Source organism: Monodelphis domestica, chromosome 7 (assembly GCF_027887165.1).
Source record: "Monodelphis domestica isolate mMonDom1 chromosome 7, mMonDom1.pri, whole genome shotgun sequence".
NCBI lineage: Eukaryota > Metazoa > Chordata > Mammalia > Didelphimorphia > Didelphidae > Monodelphis > Monodelphis domestica.
The window spans coordinates 98,633,423-98,652,577 of NC_077233.1; the positions used below are offsets into that span (position 1 = coordinate 98,633,423).

At 44.7% G+C, this 19,155-nt stretch overlaps 1 protein-coding gene across 4 annotated transcripts; it reads right to left on the minus strand.

Annotated features, from left to right (window-relative positions):
- Positions 1-809: 809 nt before the first annotated feature.
- On the minus strand, positions 810-18,864 carry CSPG5 (chondroitin sulfate proteoglycan 5). Of its 4 annotated transcripts, none has more exons than XM_007499709.3 (5): positions 17,694-18,864; positions 15,791-16,991; positions 11,943-12,131; positions 9,925-9,997; positions 810-1,335 (listed from the first exon to the last, which is right to left on the minus strand). In XM_007499709.3, the coding sequence occupies exons 1-5, from the start codon at positions 17,803-17,805 to the stop codon at positions 1,174-1,176; spliced, it is 1,737 nt and encodes a 578-aa protein (XP_007499771.1). In that variant the 5' UTR covers positions 17,806-18,864; the 3' UTR covers positions 810-1,173. The 4 variants fall into 4 exon arrangements, with proteins under 4 accessions (XP_007499771.1, XP_001375693.2, XP_007499769.1 ...); XM_001375656.5 differs by having other exon boundaries at positions 9,844-10,000; positions 17,694-18,648; XM_007499707.3 differs by having other exon boundaries at positions 9,844-9,997; positions 17,694-18,642.
- Between the last annotated feature and the right edge of the window lie 291 nt (positions 18,865-19,155).

Genomic DNA, 19,155 nt, shown 5'->3' on the forward strand with positions numbered 1-19,155 from the left:
AAATCCTTTGCTAGAAGCTGACAACCATTAATGAGGCATATGTGATTTGAGGCATGCTGAAAGATAAACTTGGGTTAAATGGTAGTTAACAGTAAGATTAGCCTTTTAAGACAAAGCCATTCTGGCACAAACCAAAGTCAGGAGATGAGACAAATACAGAGGACCAATGTCAGGCTCTAAGAGTCACATTGGCAGGTTCCTTTTCACCTCTATGGTCTACATCCTGGGTCTCGCACATCTGGCAGCTCTATTATGACTGCCCCCTCCCCACTTTCTCTGTTGTCACCCCCTTCCTGATAAGACTTTTCCCTTTCCAGGCTCCTGGGAGAGTTCATCAGACTCAGATGTCATACAGTACTTTAATAAATCCCTAATATGGTGAATAAAATGGCCACAAAGCAGTGCAAGATACTGAAAATTAGAGTTCTCATGAATCATACTGGAGGGAAACTATTTGTGTTAATATTGGTCCCAAATTTGACTAGGTAGGGGATGGGGAGCACAAGCTTTCAGGTGTTTTAGTCCTCTAAACCACATACCTGGCTCCTCTTGTCATCCTAGGCTGTGGGAGAGGGGAGGCTGCATTCTAGGATGCTGCTGCCAGTCAGTATACTCTCTAGGTGCCCACTCCCCACCTCAGAGTGAGAATGCAGAATTTCAACCATTCGGAAACAGGTGAAACTAGAAGGTTGGGTGGGATGGGAGAGGAGTGGACAATGCTGACTGATCAACAGTAGTGATGTCTTCCCTTTTCACCAAGAAGAACAGATGGGCAGGGAAGAAAGACAACAGCCCCCAGAAAGCTGGGCAACTTTTAAAAAATGTTTTATTTCAAGAACTTTCTTTTTTTTGCTTTTACTTGTATTTCAAAAAAAGGTGGATCAAAGTACAAAAAAAGTCAGTTGAATAACAGCAAAGGTTTAGAAATCACAGCAGCAGAACTAACCCAAGCAATATACAGACAGCACAGATCAAACACCCCAATGCACGCAAGTCAGCTTAGGCTCTTCACATATTTTGTGGGTTTCCCCCCCCTCTGTACAAAATACATCAAAGCATGCCATGAAATCAGAAAAAGGAAAATTTTAACAAATGGTTACAAGAAATGGAGCTGTACAATAGATCAATTTTCTTTCCTTCCTCTTCTCCTCCTCCTCCTCCTATTCCTTTGCTTCATGTTAAATTATTCTGGAGACAGTTCACTTCCGAGTCATCTTGGTCACCTTTGTTACTCTCATTTTTGGGTGACATGGAATTCTGAATGTTAAATGACTCCTCCTCTTTTAGGCAGGACTTCAGAACATCCTGCATTTTATGGGATATGTTGGAGTCATCCTGGAAGAGGAAAAATTTGGGGAGGGGGAGAGGAGAAAGAATGAGAGAAAAAATCAGATAGAATAAGTTTCCAACATCAGATCTGTGATAGCAGACCTGAGAAAGGAAAAAAAAAGAGAGAACACTAAGATTGGCAGAAATTCTTGATGAGTTACCATTAGGAAACCAAAAGGTTTGATGGGATAAGATCCAAGTTAGATGGAAAAGGAATGGTAAGTTATACAAGTGTTCTTCTAGGACAGGGAACCACAAATTTTAGGTTTGCTCATGCTGCAATCTTCTAGCTAAGTGGTTTCCAAATGGCTTGAATTTAGTGGTAACTCTCAGATGTTTCATCATCACCATCATGGGAAGCAGTGTCATGAAGAGCCTTGGATACTCAAAAGCCTTCCCATTAGTCTTCAAGTAAGCTAAAGATCTTCCATATTAAGAGGTTTACTCAGGTCTGCCTACTTCCTGCTGACTTTACTGCTACCAGGGCTTTCTTACATACTGTTCTGTCCCTGGGAGGACACTTCTGTGGGCACAAGGGATATTTTCTACTTGCTAATCCTAATTAGATAGAGGGTAACTTTGGGAGCAACTAATCTGTACAGCAATGATTCCTTTTTTTTTTTAACAAAAGAATAAAAATATAAACTCTTTTTTAACCTATTAGTCTTTATCAGACCTGGACCGATTAAGAGATTGTAACTAAAATGACTTCCTTATGAAGGCAGTTCACAAGAATGATTTCTGTTGTCTGGATGGTCTCGAATTATCTGTGCTCGAGTCAAGTCCGCATTCCCCCCCTCACTCTAGGTAGGCACCACATTCCCCCCACAGATGTCCTCCAAAATAGGGCAATTGTCTTTTTGGTTATATCTTTGAAGGGACCCTATACTTGTACTAGATAACCTCTTATACATGTCTTTTAATACAACTGGTGTGCTTTCAAGAGACTTTTATTCACATCTTACATTCTACATCACTGAAACTCCAGGTGTTATTTCCTTCCTTGTTTCTTTTCTTCCTCTTCTTTCACAATCCTCTCACCTGCCTTTACCCACTTCTGAACCAATTTTGAAGTCAATGACCAACAAACTCACAAAATTGTGATTATTCTTCTAAATGGCCAGCAAGACTCTCAAAATCACTACAAACTATTCCTAAGAGTTCATTGAATCACCTGGGCATATGGCGACAAGTAACAACTAGCTGAAGTTATCCCCTCTTTCGAGCTGCCATTTCTTTTATAAGCATTTTAACTTTCAGTGCTCCCTTGACCCAAGCATATGCACCAGTTCCCATTGCTAAGGACACAAGTATTCATGCCATGCAATAAGTTTGGGAGTTTTGCTGTACTCTCTCTGCTGCCCATCCCCTTCTGTAGCACATCAGTGTGACTGAGTGAAGTTTGGGAAGTCTTCAGTTGAGGAGGAGGCTGAGAACATTCACGTTATGGGTTTCTCTCATATCACATTTCAGGTGTTGACCCAGTGTGTTTCCCTATCATCTCTATAAAGCAAGAAGCCACTGGGTTTAATGCCTTTAAGTTGTTGGGTTCCGTACAGACAGGAGTCAGGTTAAACTCAGCATCACTTTTCTGGTTATCTTAGCATATCACCTACTATAAAATTATTTGTTGACATCCAGCCAAGATGTGTTTGTAACATTTTATTTGGGCCCATTCATTCAAGTTTCATCTTGACTGACTCACTCCTTTACCCTGTGACCTAGTTTGACTTTTCATGCCTTAAGCCCTCACTGCTAGAGGGATACTGAAGACAAACCTTCCAAAACTGCCATGCCGTGCCAGATACTGAGATGTCTGAATAAGAGAAAAGCATATAAGAATAACCTGCGCCTGACATTTAACATGAGCCAGACCCTTACCAAAGGGCCAAAATCTAGCCCAGGGCCCTTCAGTTTGAGAGATACTGTAAACTTATAGAAAGTTCCAGGAAGGACAATGAAAAAGAGTCAGAAGGTTAAAAAAAAGGGACTAAGAAGAAATTTCAAATGAACGAGGGTTATTTAGTCTGGGACCAAAAATAGTTAAGCAGAAGTGAATAGATTTAACAGAGCTCTTCACACATGGGAGGAGTGTTCCTTTGTATCCACTTTAGTGATAATGAAGAAGAAGAAATGGACTTCGGATATTAATAAGCAAGACAGCTGACTGAGGCACGAAATAGCTGTGACATTTTCATTCGCTTTTTCATGGAGAATTTTGGAAACTTTCTTTTTCAGGGTTGTTGGGGGAAATACACCCAGGAGACTGACCTGCATTCTCCTCATTTTAAGCCTTTAGCAAAACTGGTTTCCAACCACAGCAAAAGTCCTTTGGTCTTTGGGGGCCTCCCAGCAAGGTACTATCTTTTCTACATTCCAGGGGTTTCCTTTGATACCTCTTCCCATTCTTTGGGATATACCAAAGCCACAGGTACATTGTTCTAATACAAAGAAATTTGGATTGATGAAGCCATGGTGTGGGAATCAAACTAAACTTAGCCCCTTTGAACCTTGCAGGAATAGAGATCAGAAAAAAAGTCCTAAATTTTGGGCTAAGTGGAATGGGAAACACATCCTGAGAAACGAACAATTGCTAAGCTGCCACTCAACATTTCTGCCTAAATAGCAGCAGTAGAAGCCATTTTATATTAGTACTACCCTAAAGAATGTGCTAAGCTCCCTTTTGAGAAGGAATTATTTCATTCTTCACCCGTATACCCTCAGTGCCTAGTAAAGTGCAGGGCATATAGGAGGTGCTTAATAAATAATTGGTGATTAATTGAAGGGCTTGGCAACCTATGTCTACATATAGAACATTCTACCTAAACCTTTCCCCAGGAGGTGATCCTAGGAGACTAGTTAGTTGAATAGTCAAATAACGGGAATCTTTAGAGCTCTATTCCCATGGTCTGCTCAGTTTTACAGCAAGAATGAAGACCCTTCATTTGGGAAAACAACAGACCAAATGATTCTCCCTGACTATGGGTACCCCAAGACTTATTTCGAGCATATCAGCACCCCATAGCTTAGAGATTATTGGGACCAAACTGGAGCTTGGGATCTTTTCTGATCCAGACTCACAACTCTAAGAATTATAGCATTCATTAATTTGCTTCTAGAATCCTGCATTTTGTTAGGCACGTGGGGGGAAAAAAGAGATGTCTGGCAAGCTAAAAATTTTAAAGAAGTCAAAGTGGAGGTAGCCAAGGGACAGATTTTGAAAAGACCTATCAACAAACAAAAGGTTGTAAGTATAAGGAATCGGGCAGCTGAGCGTCCGGTAAAAATCCCCTCCCTTCTGAGGGTCCTGAGTTCCATCTACAACTTTCTCCTTTATACCTCCCATGCCAGGAGGACCCACCGCAGCCAGAAGGGCAGGTGGCCTTCGCTTGTGTCCCATACACAGGAGAACTGCTGTTGCCCAGCCATTTTTCCAAATACTCACCATTCCACTTGGATAACCCACAAACCTCAGCAGGTAGGGGGAGGAAGGTTGCTGCTGAACAATGGACCCTTCCCTCTTCTCCTGATCCTCCCTTCCAGGTTTGCTGCTTAGCTACACAAGAGACTTACACACAGACTTCCATACGATGGCCCCCCAGCTACAGTTACCTCGCATCGGTCCAACAGGGCCAATGTGAGTGTCAGCACAAGGTGAGGTGAGCAACAGAGGACGGGGAGGGGAAGTGTTATTTGCACATAGGCGAGCAATATGTCCTTCCCACCTCCCCCCCGCTTTAGTCTTCAAAGCAGCAGGTTTTGTTGGGCAGAAGCTGTTTCAGAGTGTGCCTTTGAAAGGACAAGTACCTGGAGAGGAAACTGACCCATTACGTAATGCGGCAGACCCCAGAGTTCATTAGCGCGCTGACACCAAGCGCCTAACACCACCGCGTGCTCATAGCAGGTGCTGAATAAGCGTCTGTTGGTTGTAACTGAATTGGAAAGAATGATGGACTAGAAGACCTGAGTTTTAATCTCAGATGCACAATCGACTTGTAGGATGTCAAACAAATCGCCTCACGTCACCGTAAAATGAAGGGCTTGGGCTAAACGGTCCCCTCTTTGGTCCCTTTCAGTTCTTGAGAATTTAAAGAGGAACATGTCTGAGGATCATATGCTGTTTGGGGGGGGATGATTTTATAAGGATTTTTTTATGCCTAGATTATTAATCTGGACACAGAGATGAGTCAAGAACAAAATAAAACGTTTGAGAGTGTCAGAAATTATTACTAATTTGGAAAAAAAACCCAGCAAAACTTAATTTTCAATTAAGGACGGGTTTCCTGCCACCCAGGAGAAATTCAGGATTTCCATGGGGTACTGATGATGATGAGAGCAAGTGAGAAGAGGAGTGAAAATTAACTCGCCCCCTGCAGCAAAGATTTGGGGGTTCAGTGTTGGAAGCTCTTTCATCTCAAGGGTTTTTCTCTGCAAAGCTGAGTGTGTTGTGGATTTAGTATAAAATATCTTGCTTTTTATGGATCCCTTTTCACAAAGCAGGATCACATACTATCAAAGGGAAACATACAATCTTTGCCCCACGATGATCAGACTATGAAACTTTCAACAAGTGGGAGGTTACCTTTTCTTTCTCCAACAAGCAAGTGGTGATCTCACTTCGTGTTTAAATACTTAACTGGAAGTGCAAAAGATCCCTGGTATGCCTTTTTTGTCAGCATACAAATGAGTAATTGTGAAAAGTTCATCTTTGGATCCCAAGAACTGTCATTTTGCTCAAGGATCTTAGTCCAGCTGGGCCAGGACTAGCTGTTTGACAGTAACATGCCCCAAAGGATAGTTTGGAGAAGCCTTTAGGAAACTCAAACTTTGCCTTTGTGGCTCTCTGGAGTCAAATTCAAACTGAAATGACTGAATGGTAGGGCAATTAGGTGGCACAGTTGATAAAGTGCCAGGCCTGGAGTCAAGAAGATCTGAGTTCAAATCCAGCCTCAGACACTTACTAGCTGTGTGACCTTAGGCAAGTCACTTAACCCTTTTTACCTCAGTTTTCTCATCTGTAAAATAAGCTGGAGAAGGAAATGGCAAATTACTCCAATATCTTTGCTAAGAGAGCTCCAAAAGGGGTCACAAGAGTCAGACATGACTGAAACGACTGAACAAAACAGAGCAAACTCAAAGTTTAGTGATGTCCCCAAATATCCTTAGTTTTCCTTAATAATCTACTATAGGGCTATCATTTATGAATTTATCTAAACCCTTTCTTAACCCATGGACATTTTTAGCCATGTTTCTGATGGTTAGTGTCTGAACTATAACTAAATATTTCTTTTTATTTGTAGACAACCACTTTATCCCAAATCTGATAAGGATGTGGAGATTGGAGTGGATAAAAACTCAATATGAGATAGCAGTGTAACACAGCTAATATAATCTTAGGTTGCATTAAGAGAGGGAGAATTTAGAGGAATGAAGAAGCAATAGTCCCACCACAGTCTACCCTTGTCAGATCTCATCTGGAGTACTGTGTTCCTTTTGGAGAATCATGAGAGTCTAGTGAGGATATAGAAAAGAGCAATTAGTATGGCAAAGGGCCTTGGGTTCGTGTCATAGAAGGATTGGTTGAAGGACTACAGGTGTTTTGTTTGGAAAAGAGAAGACTCAGAGGAGACATGATACCTGTCTTAAAATATTTGAAGAGTTGTCATGTGAAGGAGGAATCAGACTCATTCTGTTTGGTCCTAGAGGATAGAAGCAAGAGTTGAATAGAAGATGCAAAAATGCAAATGTGGGCTTAATCTCAGGGAAAAAAAATTTGTAACGAACAGAGCTGGTATTACAAGACGTAACATGAATAATTTTGACTATATTAAATTTAAAAGTTTTGTACAAACAAAACCAATGTAACCAAGATTAAAAGAGAAACTGGAAAAATTATTTTACAAATTTCTCTCATAAAGGTTACATTCCTCAAATATATAAATAAGTAAATCAAATTTATAAGAATACAAGTCATTCACCAATTGACAAATGGTCAAAGGATATGAATAGGCAGTTTTCAAATAAAGGTGTCAAAGATATCAATAATCCTATGAAAAAATGTTCTAAATCCTTCTTGACTAGAGAAATGCAAATTAAAAGAACTCTGAGGAGGTATCCCCTCACACCCATCAGATGTGACAGTAAAGGAAAATGATAAATGTTGGAGGGGATGTGGCAAAATTGGGATACTAATGCATTGCTGGTGGAGCTGTGAACTGATCCAACCATTCTAAAAGGTAATTTGGAATTATGCCCAAAGGGCTATAAAAATGCAAACCTAATAACACCACTACTAGGTTTGTATGCCAAAGAAATAAAAAAATAAGGAGAAAGGACCCAATTGTACAAAAATATTTATAGCTGCTCTTTTTGTAGTGGCAAAGGATTGGAAATTAAAGGAATGCCCATCAGTTGGGGAATGACTGAACAAATTGTGGTATATGATGGTGATGGAATACTATTGTGCTGTAAGGAATGATTAATAGGATGATTTCAGAAAGAGCTAGGAAGACTTTCATGTACAGATGCAGAGTAAAATAAGCAGATCCAGGAAAACATTGTACACAGCAACAGTAAAATTGTGGAATATTATGATAGACTTAGCTACACTCAGCAATATAATTATCCAGTTCAGTTGTGAGGGACTTATGGCAAAGAATGCTATCCATCTCCACAGAAAGAACTATTGGAGTCAGAATGCAGATAAAAACATATGATTTATCAGTTGTTTATTTGGGTTTATATTTTGGGGTTTTGATTTTATAAGATTACTCACAAAAATTAACAATATGGAAATGTTTTGCTTAGTAATACATGTATAACCCAGATCAAACCACCTGCTAACACAGAAAGGGGAAGGGAAGGGAGGGAGGTAAGTTAGATTATCTAAGTTGGGAAAACGTATATGGAAATTTTTTATTACATGTGATTGGTAAAAAAATAAAAAAGGATGAAAATAGAATGGGTTGTTTAAAGAGGTTATGAGCGCTCTCCTTTTGAGAAGCTGAATGGGTTTGTTGAGTATATCATAGGGAGGATTCCTTTTAAGTATGGATGCTAACTAAATGAATGCTCAAGTTCCTTGAAACACAAAAATCCTGTGACTAGAATTTATCTTTTTGAGGTTCAAAGGTGATAAGTCAGTGCCGGTCTTACTTCCTTAGGGAAGCCCATTTACCTGAATTTCCTTCTCTGTAAAATGAGGGAATTGGACTAGATAACCTCGAAGGAAGGCCCTTTCTGAATCCAATATCTTGTAATTTGGTTTAGGTTTTGCATCATTTTAGAGACTTTGATCATATCTCCTCTCAGCTACTATCTTTTTAATCTGAAAATTTCTATTTTAGTTGGTATTCATATGGAAAAGAGCTAGGATACTATTTCCTCTCTCTCTTTCTTTTCCTTCCTTCCTTTTTCTTTCTTTCTTTCTTCCTTCCTTCCTTCCTTTGTCTTTCTTTCTTTCTTTCTTTCTTTCATTCTTTCTTTCTTTCTTTCTTTCTTTCTTTCTTTCTTTCTTTCTTTCTTTCTTTCTTTCTTTCTTTCTTTCTTTCTTTCTTTCTTTCTTTCCTCCTTCCTTTCCCTTCCCTTCTTTCCTGTTTTCTTTTTCTTTTTTCCTCTCTTTTTCAAGATGAGACCCATAAATTTCTTGGCTTCTATTGAATACCCACCTAGTCTTGACCTCTCTTACACTGAAGACTCCATGGAATTTGGGACCATGTTTTATGTAAATTTTTATCTCCACTCCTGACAATATTTAGCACAGTGCTTTGTACTATTAAGCAGATGCTTAATAGAAATTTATTAGACTAAACCAAGTTTCTAAAACAATCTATAAAAGTTCCTAAATCCTTTCCCCTGGGTTTCAACTGATAATGTACAAAACCATCAGCCTAAAATAGAATTTGGATGGATATTTCCTAAATTCATCACACCATAAGCCTGATTCCAGACTAGTGGCTGCTCAGGTATTTTTCAATGACATCAGACCCTAAACAGCTTTGTTTAAAACAAGCATGTCAATAAGCATGCCAGCAGGCCTGATTCTCTTCAATCTCTGCCTGAAAGTTGGATGCTCTATTTTTCACATTCCTGGGAGTGTAAGCTAGACTATCTACTACTTCACTGATCAGACTCCTCCATAGCAAGGGAAAAAAAAAAAGCTCTGGTGACATGAAAAGCAAAAAGGAAAAAAAACCTGTGTTTTCTACAAGCCCCAGATGAAGCTGTAAATCAGGCAAGATTGAATCCTCATGACTAAGAGCCCTTTCTCCAACTCTCCAAATCCCAGCAACATTGTGTCTCTGAATCTGGTACTCTAGGACCAGATGCCTTTTAGTTCTTGGGAGCATCAGTATCTTTGTGCTCCTGCCCTCAATTTCAGGAAGCCTAGCTGCCCCGCCCAAGCTGCTCTCCTTGGTGCTGAAGGATGCCTCTCAATGACACTCTGAAGTAGCCCAGGGGCACAGGTGAGGGGCTGGTGCATGCAGAAGAGGAAATGAGAAGAAGACAAGTTACCTGACAGATAACGTTATCATAGTAAGCCAAGGCACGGGCATGGGGGGAGGAGGTACGGGGAGTGTTGCAAAGTTTCCTTACATTTGGGTGAGATCCCTCGGCAATGGTGGAGAGGGAGAAGTTATCGTTGTGGAGTTCAGATGGTGTCCGGAATCTGCTGACCAGGACAGAAGGAAAGAGAAAGAACATCAGTGAAAGTCGCAAGTGCAAAAGATCTGTCGGAAGGGGGCATCCCTTCAGCCTCAAGGGCTAGTTCTAAGTCTCCTCAAGAATATATCTCTAAGGCCATTGCCCATAGAGAGAGTTTGCAGAGCTGGAGGAAAGACCTGGTTAAAAAGAAGGTGATGTGGAGGAGACATCAGCAAAGCTAGAGAATGGAGAGAATCCATTATGGATGTGCTGAACACTGCTGGAGAAAGCACCCAGAGCAAAGACAGAAGTAAGACACTTTCTTGGCTTCCGTCCCCTCACTCCTTTCTCCATTCTCCCTTCTGTTGGTCAATGGCTCTGAAAAGGAACCTGTTCTAAGAGTTTCTTTTCATTTTATCAGGTGCCCTTTTTATCCTACTTCTGTTGTTTCCAAATGGTCAGTGAGGACATCCCTTAGAATTCTCTCCTCCCTCCTCCTCCTAAGCAGCAGCTTGGGAATAGGGCACCACTACTCTCCCATCCCCTGTGTGTGTGTGTATTTGTCGTGGGGGAGGGGAGTGGTTGACTGAGCAGCCAGGGAAACAGTTCTGTGTCTTTCCAGGGAGATCACAAATACCGAGAAGGGCCTTGCCTCAATGCACAGGCATAATAAAGGGGCCCCTCTAACCCTCCTTTGGTCAGCTTCAGAACTACACAGAGCTGCCAGCAGCTGCACTTTGCAAAAGATGACCTAGCAGATGGCGTTTTGTCCTTTCCCTAGGGTGGGCCGAGGGAAAGTCCTCCAGTCACATTTCTTGGGGACCCTAGGTCAAGTGAGTGCACAGGTTGGGATTTCAGGGCAAATGAAATGGAGAGGCAGGCAGTATCAAGAGAAATTTCCACCTAAGACAGGTAGGAACTCAGTTAAATGAAAGCTAACTCTAGTTTCTTCTCAAATTTTAATATTTTTGCAGTGAGAATCTGCAAGCAGTCAAAAGAGTGTGTGTGTGTGGTAGGTCTATACGCAAAGGGAAACATGCATGTAAGAGTGTAGACAAGTATGTATTGGTAGGCACATTAGATGCCCATATTGTTGGCAGGCCTTTAAAAGGGATGTGTTGAGGTTTTGAGCTCTTTCTTTTTTGGCATCCTGAGAATCACCGCTGCCGGGAAGGTGGTTTTGAACTCTGGCTCCATTGTGCTGCCGTACATTCAGGAAGCATGTGCAGCTGACAGCAGCTCTTACTGTCCAGAGGAATGAATGGGGATGGCCATAGCAACTGGTCCAATCTCTGGCACCCATACCAGGGATTGGAGTTGCCTCAGCTGCCTCACTTCAAGCTAGGAAAGGGGTGTTGCTGACAAGGAGCAGCATCATTCCCACTAGGGGATATAGCACTGCTGCAGTACCTGGACAGTCCATATGCAGACAAACAGGCACTGCAGGCAATGTAGGACATAAATACACCCTGCCCTCCCAAGAGGCAGATACCTACAGAATATAGAGCAAAAACAGAGTGTGGTAGAGATAGAGGCTGTAGAATAAAGTGTCGTAATGTAACGAGGCTTGAGAATACATGCACCCCTAGAACCCAGCCTTCAAAGATATCCTCCAGTTTGAGCTGTCATACAAAATTCTAGACAGTTAGCTTTCTGTTCAAAACCATCTATAGAAATGAACTTGCCTGGAGAACAAGTCATCTCATCCCCTGCTGGTTTACAAAAACTCTCCTCAGAAAAATGGGTACTGCAACTATTATCTCCATTTTAAAGCTTTGGAAACTGAGGCTCACAGAGATGGGATGACTTGCCTTTGGGAGTGGGCCACCAATAAATACATGAGGCAGGTCTCCTGGATCCAAGTCCAGAACAATTTCCACTACATGACATTTATTTGGCATAGCTTCAGGACATCTGCTGAGGGACTGAGTGAACACCACTATGGAAGGAGACATAGAAGAAGGACTCACTTGGTCTTGCGCAGTTTGCTGTTCTCTGTCTTAAGCAAGTAGAGTTTCTTGGCGAAGAAAACTGTCATCATGAAAAGTAGGAGCAGCACAAGGGCAGCTGATCCTACAGCCACACACATCACCTGGAAATCAGTGATGATTGACTCACATCGCATACCCTTGTGCCAGATGTAGTCCTGTGTGTTACACCTGTGGGAAGTAGCAGGTGGGAAAAGGACAAGGAATGAGACACAGGTCCTGGCTCCTTTGGACTTCTAACATAAACCAATCCCCTTAAATTCCAAAGGCTTTTTCAAGATTGATAGAGTCCTATAACTGCCTGAGCAGAGGGACATCAAATATATTTCAGAGGATCTGGGAAGTTGGAGCAGAAAAAAAATATGCCTTTCTTTTCTCTAACCTCTACTTGGAACTTAACATGTCACTCAGTTCAAAAAAGTAACCTGAGAAGGGTTCATAGGCTTCATCAGACTGCCAAAGGGGTCCATAATACAAAAAAAATGGTTAAAATCCATAGCCTAAAGGGTTAATAATATAAAACCTTATGCGTCTATATAGCTCTTTCTAATCTACAGAGTATATTCACCTAAATTGTGATGTCTGAAAACCATAACTGCAAAGAATATCAAGTATATGATATTATTTTCATTTTCCAAAGAAGAAAGACAAGACTATGAGTGACAAGTTGAGTGACTTTTCCATATTCACATGCCTATTAAGTTGGAGAACCCAGGGCTTCTGGTTCCCAGTCCAGTGTTTCTCCCACTACGTCCACTTGCCTCTTGAGGAAGGCAGTCACAGGAATTTTCCTGGACATGATCTCTGATACCAAGAACCCCAGATGAAAAGGGGCTAAAAAAAGAGGCAAATATGATGAATGGCTTTAAAGGAATGACACAGATTTTTGTGTTTGACTTGTGGAACCAGTCTCTTTACTTTAGAGCTATATACCCTGTAACACATAGCTAGCTAGAAGCCAATATACATGAGGAAGCAAAAAAGACATAAGGATAAAAGCACAGACAGTCCCGCCCCATTTCCATGCCCCCCCCCCAGAATGTGACCCTTCAAGTTCTCTTCCTATTGCTATTTAAACTATTATACAAAATCCTTTAGACTTTCCTCTCTAAGCACCGTCCTAGCCTCTCTGTCGGGTGACTTTCTCCTGCCCTTGAGGACATTTCCAGGCTCCAGTTCTTCCAATGACACTGCTGTTTCCATGGGAACCAGACTGCTTCAAAGGGGAAAGATGTAGAGGGAGATGGGAAAAGGGGATGGAAGGAGGACATGAACCCCACTGAATGACAAGGGAATGGGGCCCTAGAAAGGGAATTTTGCAAGAAGAAATTTGCTACTGCAGTCTCAGGGGTACTGCTTGGAACCCAAGGGATTTCTTTCCAAATTGAACTATCAAAGACATCAGAGGACTTTTACTGTTTTAGACCCTAGAGAACTCAGATCGCTCTTACCAGAGAGTCCTTATCCTGTTGTTACAGAGAAATTAACCCCCCATTGCTTTATCTTCCAGAAAAAAGAAGGCAGTGGAGACAGAAACTGCTGCAGACAGCAACTGGGGGTTCAGTCATATGTGCCTGGAATGCACAAGAGCTTTCTAGCCATTGCTTATGGATGTACTGCCCGGGTTGGAGTCTTTAATTAGGGAAACATAGGAGTACAACTTGGATGAAAAATGGGAAAAGGGCAACTGGGATGAAATTGAGAGAGGCTTCTTCTGAGATCAGCACATGAACTGCTAGAGCTGTGTGAGTTGATCCAAAGCTCAACAGTTCAGCATGAAGGGCAATTTTACATTCCCATTTGGGGATGGTTTATGATTGTAAAAAGGTTTTAAGAGCCTTTACAGCCTTCAAGAAATTACTGAGGATCTTAATTTCAAATTTTTATTTTTGCTACATTCTCAAAGGGTAGAAAACTCAGTTTACTAGACTGGATGCCAAGGATATTATGATAAAGACTGTCATGTTGCACAGACTAGTATTTCCTCTATGGTTTCTTCACCTCACACTAAGGTTCTAGAAGCAGAACCTTAGGACACTAATCAGGTGATGGCACTGAAAGTAGCCATAATTTCCTGTTAGAAAATTACCAAATGAGACTCTTTGTTTTCCCTTGTGATAGTAATTGAATGGTCCCTTGTGGAGCTATCAGATGATCATGATAGACAACCTATAATGGAGACTCTACAGCTGACTCCAAGCAGTTCCAGATGATTTAAAACATTTGCAGAAAAGAACACAAGCTTTAGTCTCAGATCAAATAAACTCAGAATCTCTACACTAATTCCTATAGATTATCTTTCTATTTAGGATTTAAGTGGTTTGACTTCATTTCCTCCCCAAGAATTAAGTGAAAAGAACCTCAGGAATAAAATCTGTGGTTGAGTTACTGAAGATGAAGGAATTGTGCATTCAAGAAAAATGGTAGACATTCTTAAATTATATATCCCCTTGAGGTCCTATGAAACCATAGACAAGCTTTTCTAGTTTTGATCATTCTTATTTGAAAGTGAAGTTCCCCATTTTCAGTTTAAACATCAGATAAAAAGACCAGTGTCAAGACAGGTAGTGAATGGATGATCTCTAAGTTTTGATACAGGATTGGCTAACAGCCTGTCTATTCTAGATGTTCTATAGTAATGTTTCCAAAGCCATCAAACTACTCAGTTCCTTTATACTATGGACTGGGTTTCAAGGTAGTTAGGATGGAGGGCAGAAGAAAAAAGTAGAATCTTGAACATTAATCTAACAGGCTGGTTTACATTTCTGGCAATGGTGGGCATGGCAGGGGACTAGGAGACTCCAAAAAAGAAACTCATGACTCAGCTTGCTAATTTTGCCCATTTGAAGGGCTGATCTTTGAGTCCATTACCAAGGAAATCTCTTCTGAGTTTTCTCCATAGAAGATTAGCCTCTTCTGTCTATTGACATGCTTTATATATTACCAATGAGAAAGACAGCTCCATTTCCCACATCATAACAAGCCTAGTGCTTATCACATTGCCCATAGTGGTCAGAAGGAGAGGAAATGGTAGGTTTGGCAAAGGTACCAGTGGTAATAAGCTATTAAACCAATAGTGGTTTACAGATGTACTAGATAATTGTCTAGCCAAGAATGATCCCTGGAAAATACAGAGGGCCAAAGAGGAGTAAGAAAGGAAGGGGGTTGGTGATACTGAGCTCTGAGAACTTTTGAACATGGAATTTGGAGGTGGGATCTTTCAATTCAATTCAAAATCTATCCTCTTAAAAGAGGATGGATCCATCTCTTATCATCCCAGTGCTTCCCTTTAAGATTAGTTTTGCTCCTTTTGTATTAAGAATAAGAATTAAAAGAGGGTCCATTATTCTGTTCTACTCCAAAGTGCTTTGTCTCCTTTATTGCTATCTTGAGAGCCAATCCTCTTTTAGCTCTTGAAGCTGGAATTTTCCTTCATGGGTTTCTCAGCCCTTCAAGGATCTCATCCAAAATCTTCTCTTTATTCTTAAAGGAAATCTATCATTTCCATCTGCAGTGTGCAGATCTGACCAGGAAGACTGCTTCCAAAAAATCTGGGTAGCAAGACCCATTTTCTAAGATGTAAAAGTGGGAAAATGTATAGATCAGGATAAATTCTAGGGCAGAAACTCAAAATGGAAATCTTCCAATAGACACTATTGTGGATTGATTAGGTTCTATAATTCTAACCCTTGGGAATCTAGGGTGTTTAAGAAAGTTATCTTTTGTTTCCTGAAGACTCCACCATTCCTAGAAAGAGGTTACAATATTCCCAAGAATTGGGGGCTTGTTTGTTTTTTTGGACTTTGTTCATCCCGCTGTCCCACCCTTACCTGCAAAAGGCCCCTAAATTCTCCACCAGGTAGCACTGGCCCCCATTGTGGCAATAGCTGGGGAAGAGATCACACACTGACCGACAAGAGCCATTGTGTCTAACGAAGCCACTTCGGCACACAGTGCCATTCTCACTTGGTGCCAGCTCTTTGCCTGCTTCTCCTGGACGAGGCCTGAAGGTGATGCTGTTGTCCGGGATCACCCCCAGAGTCTGCTGGGGAGGAACTGCATGCCAATGACTGGTGGGCTGGGAAATTCCTGGACCCATGCTGGGTGTCAGGCCAGGTAGTCCTTGGTCATTTTCATCTTCCAGATCCTGAACAGCTGCTTCGTCCTCTTCCTCCTCCTCTTCTTCCAACTCATAAAAAGAAGTGGTGGGGTAGAAGTCAGACTCATCAAAAGGAGTGAAGTCATCATATATATCAGTCAGGCTCCAGGATGGTGCATCTTCACCCGGGTGAATGTGTTGGTGCGAAGAGTCAGGTGATCCTGGGAAGCTCCCCAAATCAGCACCACGGCTCTCTGAGTCTAAGCCATCATAGTAGTCAATGTCGATGATCTCTGAGGAAGGCTGAGGTTCTGGAGTACCCAGAGGCGGGGAGGCAGTAGCTGGCACATGAGGGTCGGGCAGGCTACTGCCCAGGCTAAGCCACAACTCCAAGGGGTTTTCCTTGTGGGACACATCAGGAAGCTTGGGCGCAGAGCCTGGCAGGGTAAGGCTAACGTGACCCCCTAGGGTAGGAGAAGGGGGCCCCTTGGCCCCTACGGGCTCTGAAGCTGGACCCCAACTTTCCTCAGAGGGTGGCACTTCTGTCTGCCTGGGTGCCTCTTCAAGGCCAGGGAGCGTGGCTCCGCCGGTCTGGGGATCTCCACTGCCAACCTCCTCTCGGTTCTCAGGAGCTAGCTCCATTGTCATGGCCTCGGGCCAGGCTGCCCCGGTCACTGCTGCGGAAGCCTCCAGGAGGGCTTCTTCAGACAGGGCTCCCACTCGGATAGTGGTCCCCGGGGGGCAGTCCCAACATGGGCTAGTTTCATCTCCACCCAGACCTGCAGGTCCCTCAGATATGGCCGCTGCCTCGTCCTCCCCTGCGCCTTCCTCCTGGCGCGTGTTGTTGGCCCGAAGCGTCCGCTCCCGAGTCTCAGGCCCTCCCCGCTCCCCGACGGCAGGCCGGACATCACCCGCGATGCTGAGCTCTGAGGCTGCGGTGGGACAGCAAGGAAGAGAAGGAAAAGAACGAGGGCGTTAGGGCGGCGCCCGGCCTGGAGAGAGCCCCGCTGTCTGGCGGGCAGCCTGCAGCCCCCTCCCCAGGTCCTCAGCCCGAGTGCCCTGGCCACCTGCAGCTGGCTGTGCTCCAGTCCCCCCTCCAACCCCCACACCCTACCCCAAGCTTAGCGGTCTCTCCCTGCTGTGGCTCCGCCCCGTCTCACCTCGAGTCCCTTCCCAGCCTGGGGTTAGGGGCGAAAATGTCACTGACAGGCAGTGGGGTGGGGTGGGGTGGGGTGGGGGGTTAGTAGTATAGCTCGGACGCAGCCAATTTGAGGAGCAGCTAGAAAGATTGGGGGGCGGGGAACACAATCTTTGTGAACCCCTTTCTCTTACCGGAGCCTCCCCTCACCCCGTCTCCAAAAGAGTGGGGGATTTTGACATGTGAGAGATTTTCGGAGCTTCACCCCCGCCCCGCATCACCCCCCCCCAACCCACTGATCTGGTTTTGGGGAGGGAGACACTCCCCTTCCCTCTGTTTCAGTCTCATCGGTCTGGGGGTGTCTGTCTGAGGGGTGCTCAGCACGACCGGGGTCCAAGGCCCGTGCCTCCCCACCTCCATCCCTTCACTACCTGCCTCCCCCCACTCCCACCCCCGCCTGGGCTGTGTAGGGAGGAGGGTCTCGTTCTGCACCTACCCGGCGCGGCCCCGACGAGGCGGGCGGCTGGGACCAGCACGACCCCCAGAAGCAGCAGCAACCACCGCCGGCGGACCGGCCCCTCGCCCCCCGCATGCCCCGTTCGGCCCATCCCGCTGCTGCCCGTTCAGCTCCGGCTTGACCAGGCTCAGCTCCTCTCTTGCCGCTGTCTTCCTCCTCCTCCTCTTCCTCCGGCTGCTGCTTCCCGCCGGTGCCGCCGGCGCCTCCCCAAGACTGCCGCTCGCGCTTCAGCCCGCAAAGGGCAGCAAGAGCCGCATGCCGCCCTGGTCCTTTCCCCGGCCCGGCGCCGGTGGCTCCGTCCTCTTCCTGGAGCCTCCGCCAGGCTCCCGCTCCCGCTCTCCCTCTGCTTCCCTTCTCAGGCACCCGCACCTCCCTCCCTCTCTCCGGGGTCTCCCTCCCAACCGCAGCTGCCGGCGCTCAGCACCGCCCCTCCAGCGCCCCGGCGGGCTGCATAGCCCCGGCTCCGGTGCCGCCTCCCTCCCAACTGCACCAGCCGCGGCTCCTCCGCACGTAATGCTGACGCCTGGCTCTGGGGGCCTCCTCCTTTCCTCCCCCTCCCCCCAACTATCTCCGCCCGCAGAGGAGGGGGACTAAAGGGGTGCCTCGGCCCTTCAGCCGCACCCCTTCCTGACCGACTGACCTACAGCTCTGTCCGGGAGAGAGGAGATAGACTGAACAGCCAGCGGGAGAATACACCCTCTCCGTCTCCCCTATGCCCTAGAGAAAGGGACAGAATAACTGACATTGCCCAGGACAGGGGAGACCCGGCAATGACCCACAGCCTCCGCCCCTGCAGGGGCCAGACTGGCAAGCATTGATTGTTTCCCCTCACATCTCCCCCGCCTCCCATTCAAGCGACTGGCCAACCGACTGCAGGGACGGAATGGTGGTGTCTGGGGAGATGTCTTCCCGCCTTCTCTCCCCGGAGCCTTAACGGGGCCTCGAGGGGCTGCTAAGACCACCTCCCTCACCCTGAACATGCACAGGCTGAGGGGATGTAATGACAGCTCTTTCCAGAAGGAGAGAATGTCAGAACCCACATCCCCAGGGGATGCAGTACCCCCACCTCCTCACAGCCGCGAAAGGACTGAGGATTCGGACACACGGAGAAAGGCTATGCAAAAACAGCTCCATGAGGACCGAGGGCAGCTGGGCACACACCAGCCTTGGACAACGGCCCTTTGCACATAGATTTGTGTGGGGTGTATTTGGGGGGTGAGGGAGAGGAAGCAAGCCCAAAGGGACGGGCCCGACTTCACTTTGTGCACAAAAAGGTTCAGGAATTGGGAGTGGTAGAGAGAACGTTTGAGATATCCACAAGCTGTAAGAGAGACTTTGACCTTAGACCATGTGGGGACACAGGAATTCAGACACTGGGCTGCAGGCACACATGCTCACACAGACAGACACCACGCAGACTCACCATAGCATAGACAATAAT

What these genes read in the sequence shown, in the direction of transcription:
- CSPG5 (XM_001375656.5), bottom strand. Translation starts at nt 17,805, where the DNA reads ATGGGCCGAACGGGGCATGCGGGGGGCGAGGGGCCGGTCCGCCGGCGG. An exon ending in CCTCGTCGGGGCCGCGCCGG is followed by an intron (nt 16,992 to 17,693) that starts GTAGGTGCAGAA and finishes GTCCCACCGCAG; the next exon opens with CCTCAGAGCTCAGCATCGCG. An exon ending in AATTTAGGGGCCTTTTGCAG is followed by an intron (nt 12,132 to 15,790) that starts GTAAGGGTGGGA and finishes TACTTCCCACAG; the next exon opens with GTGTAACACACAGGACTACA.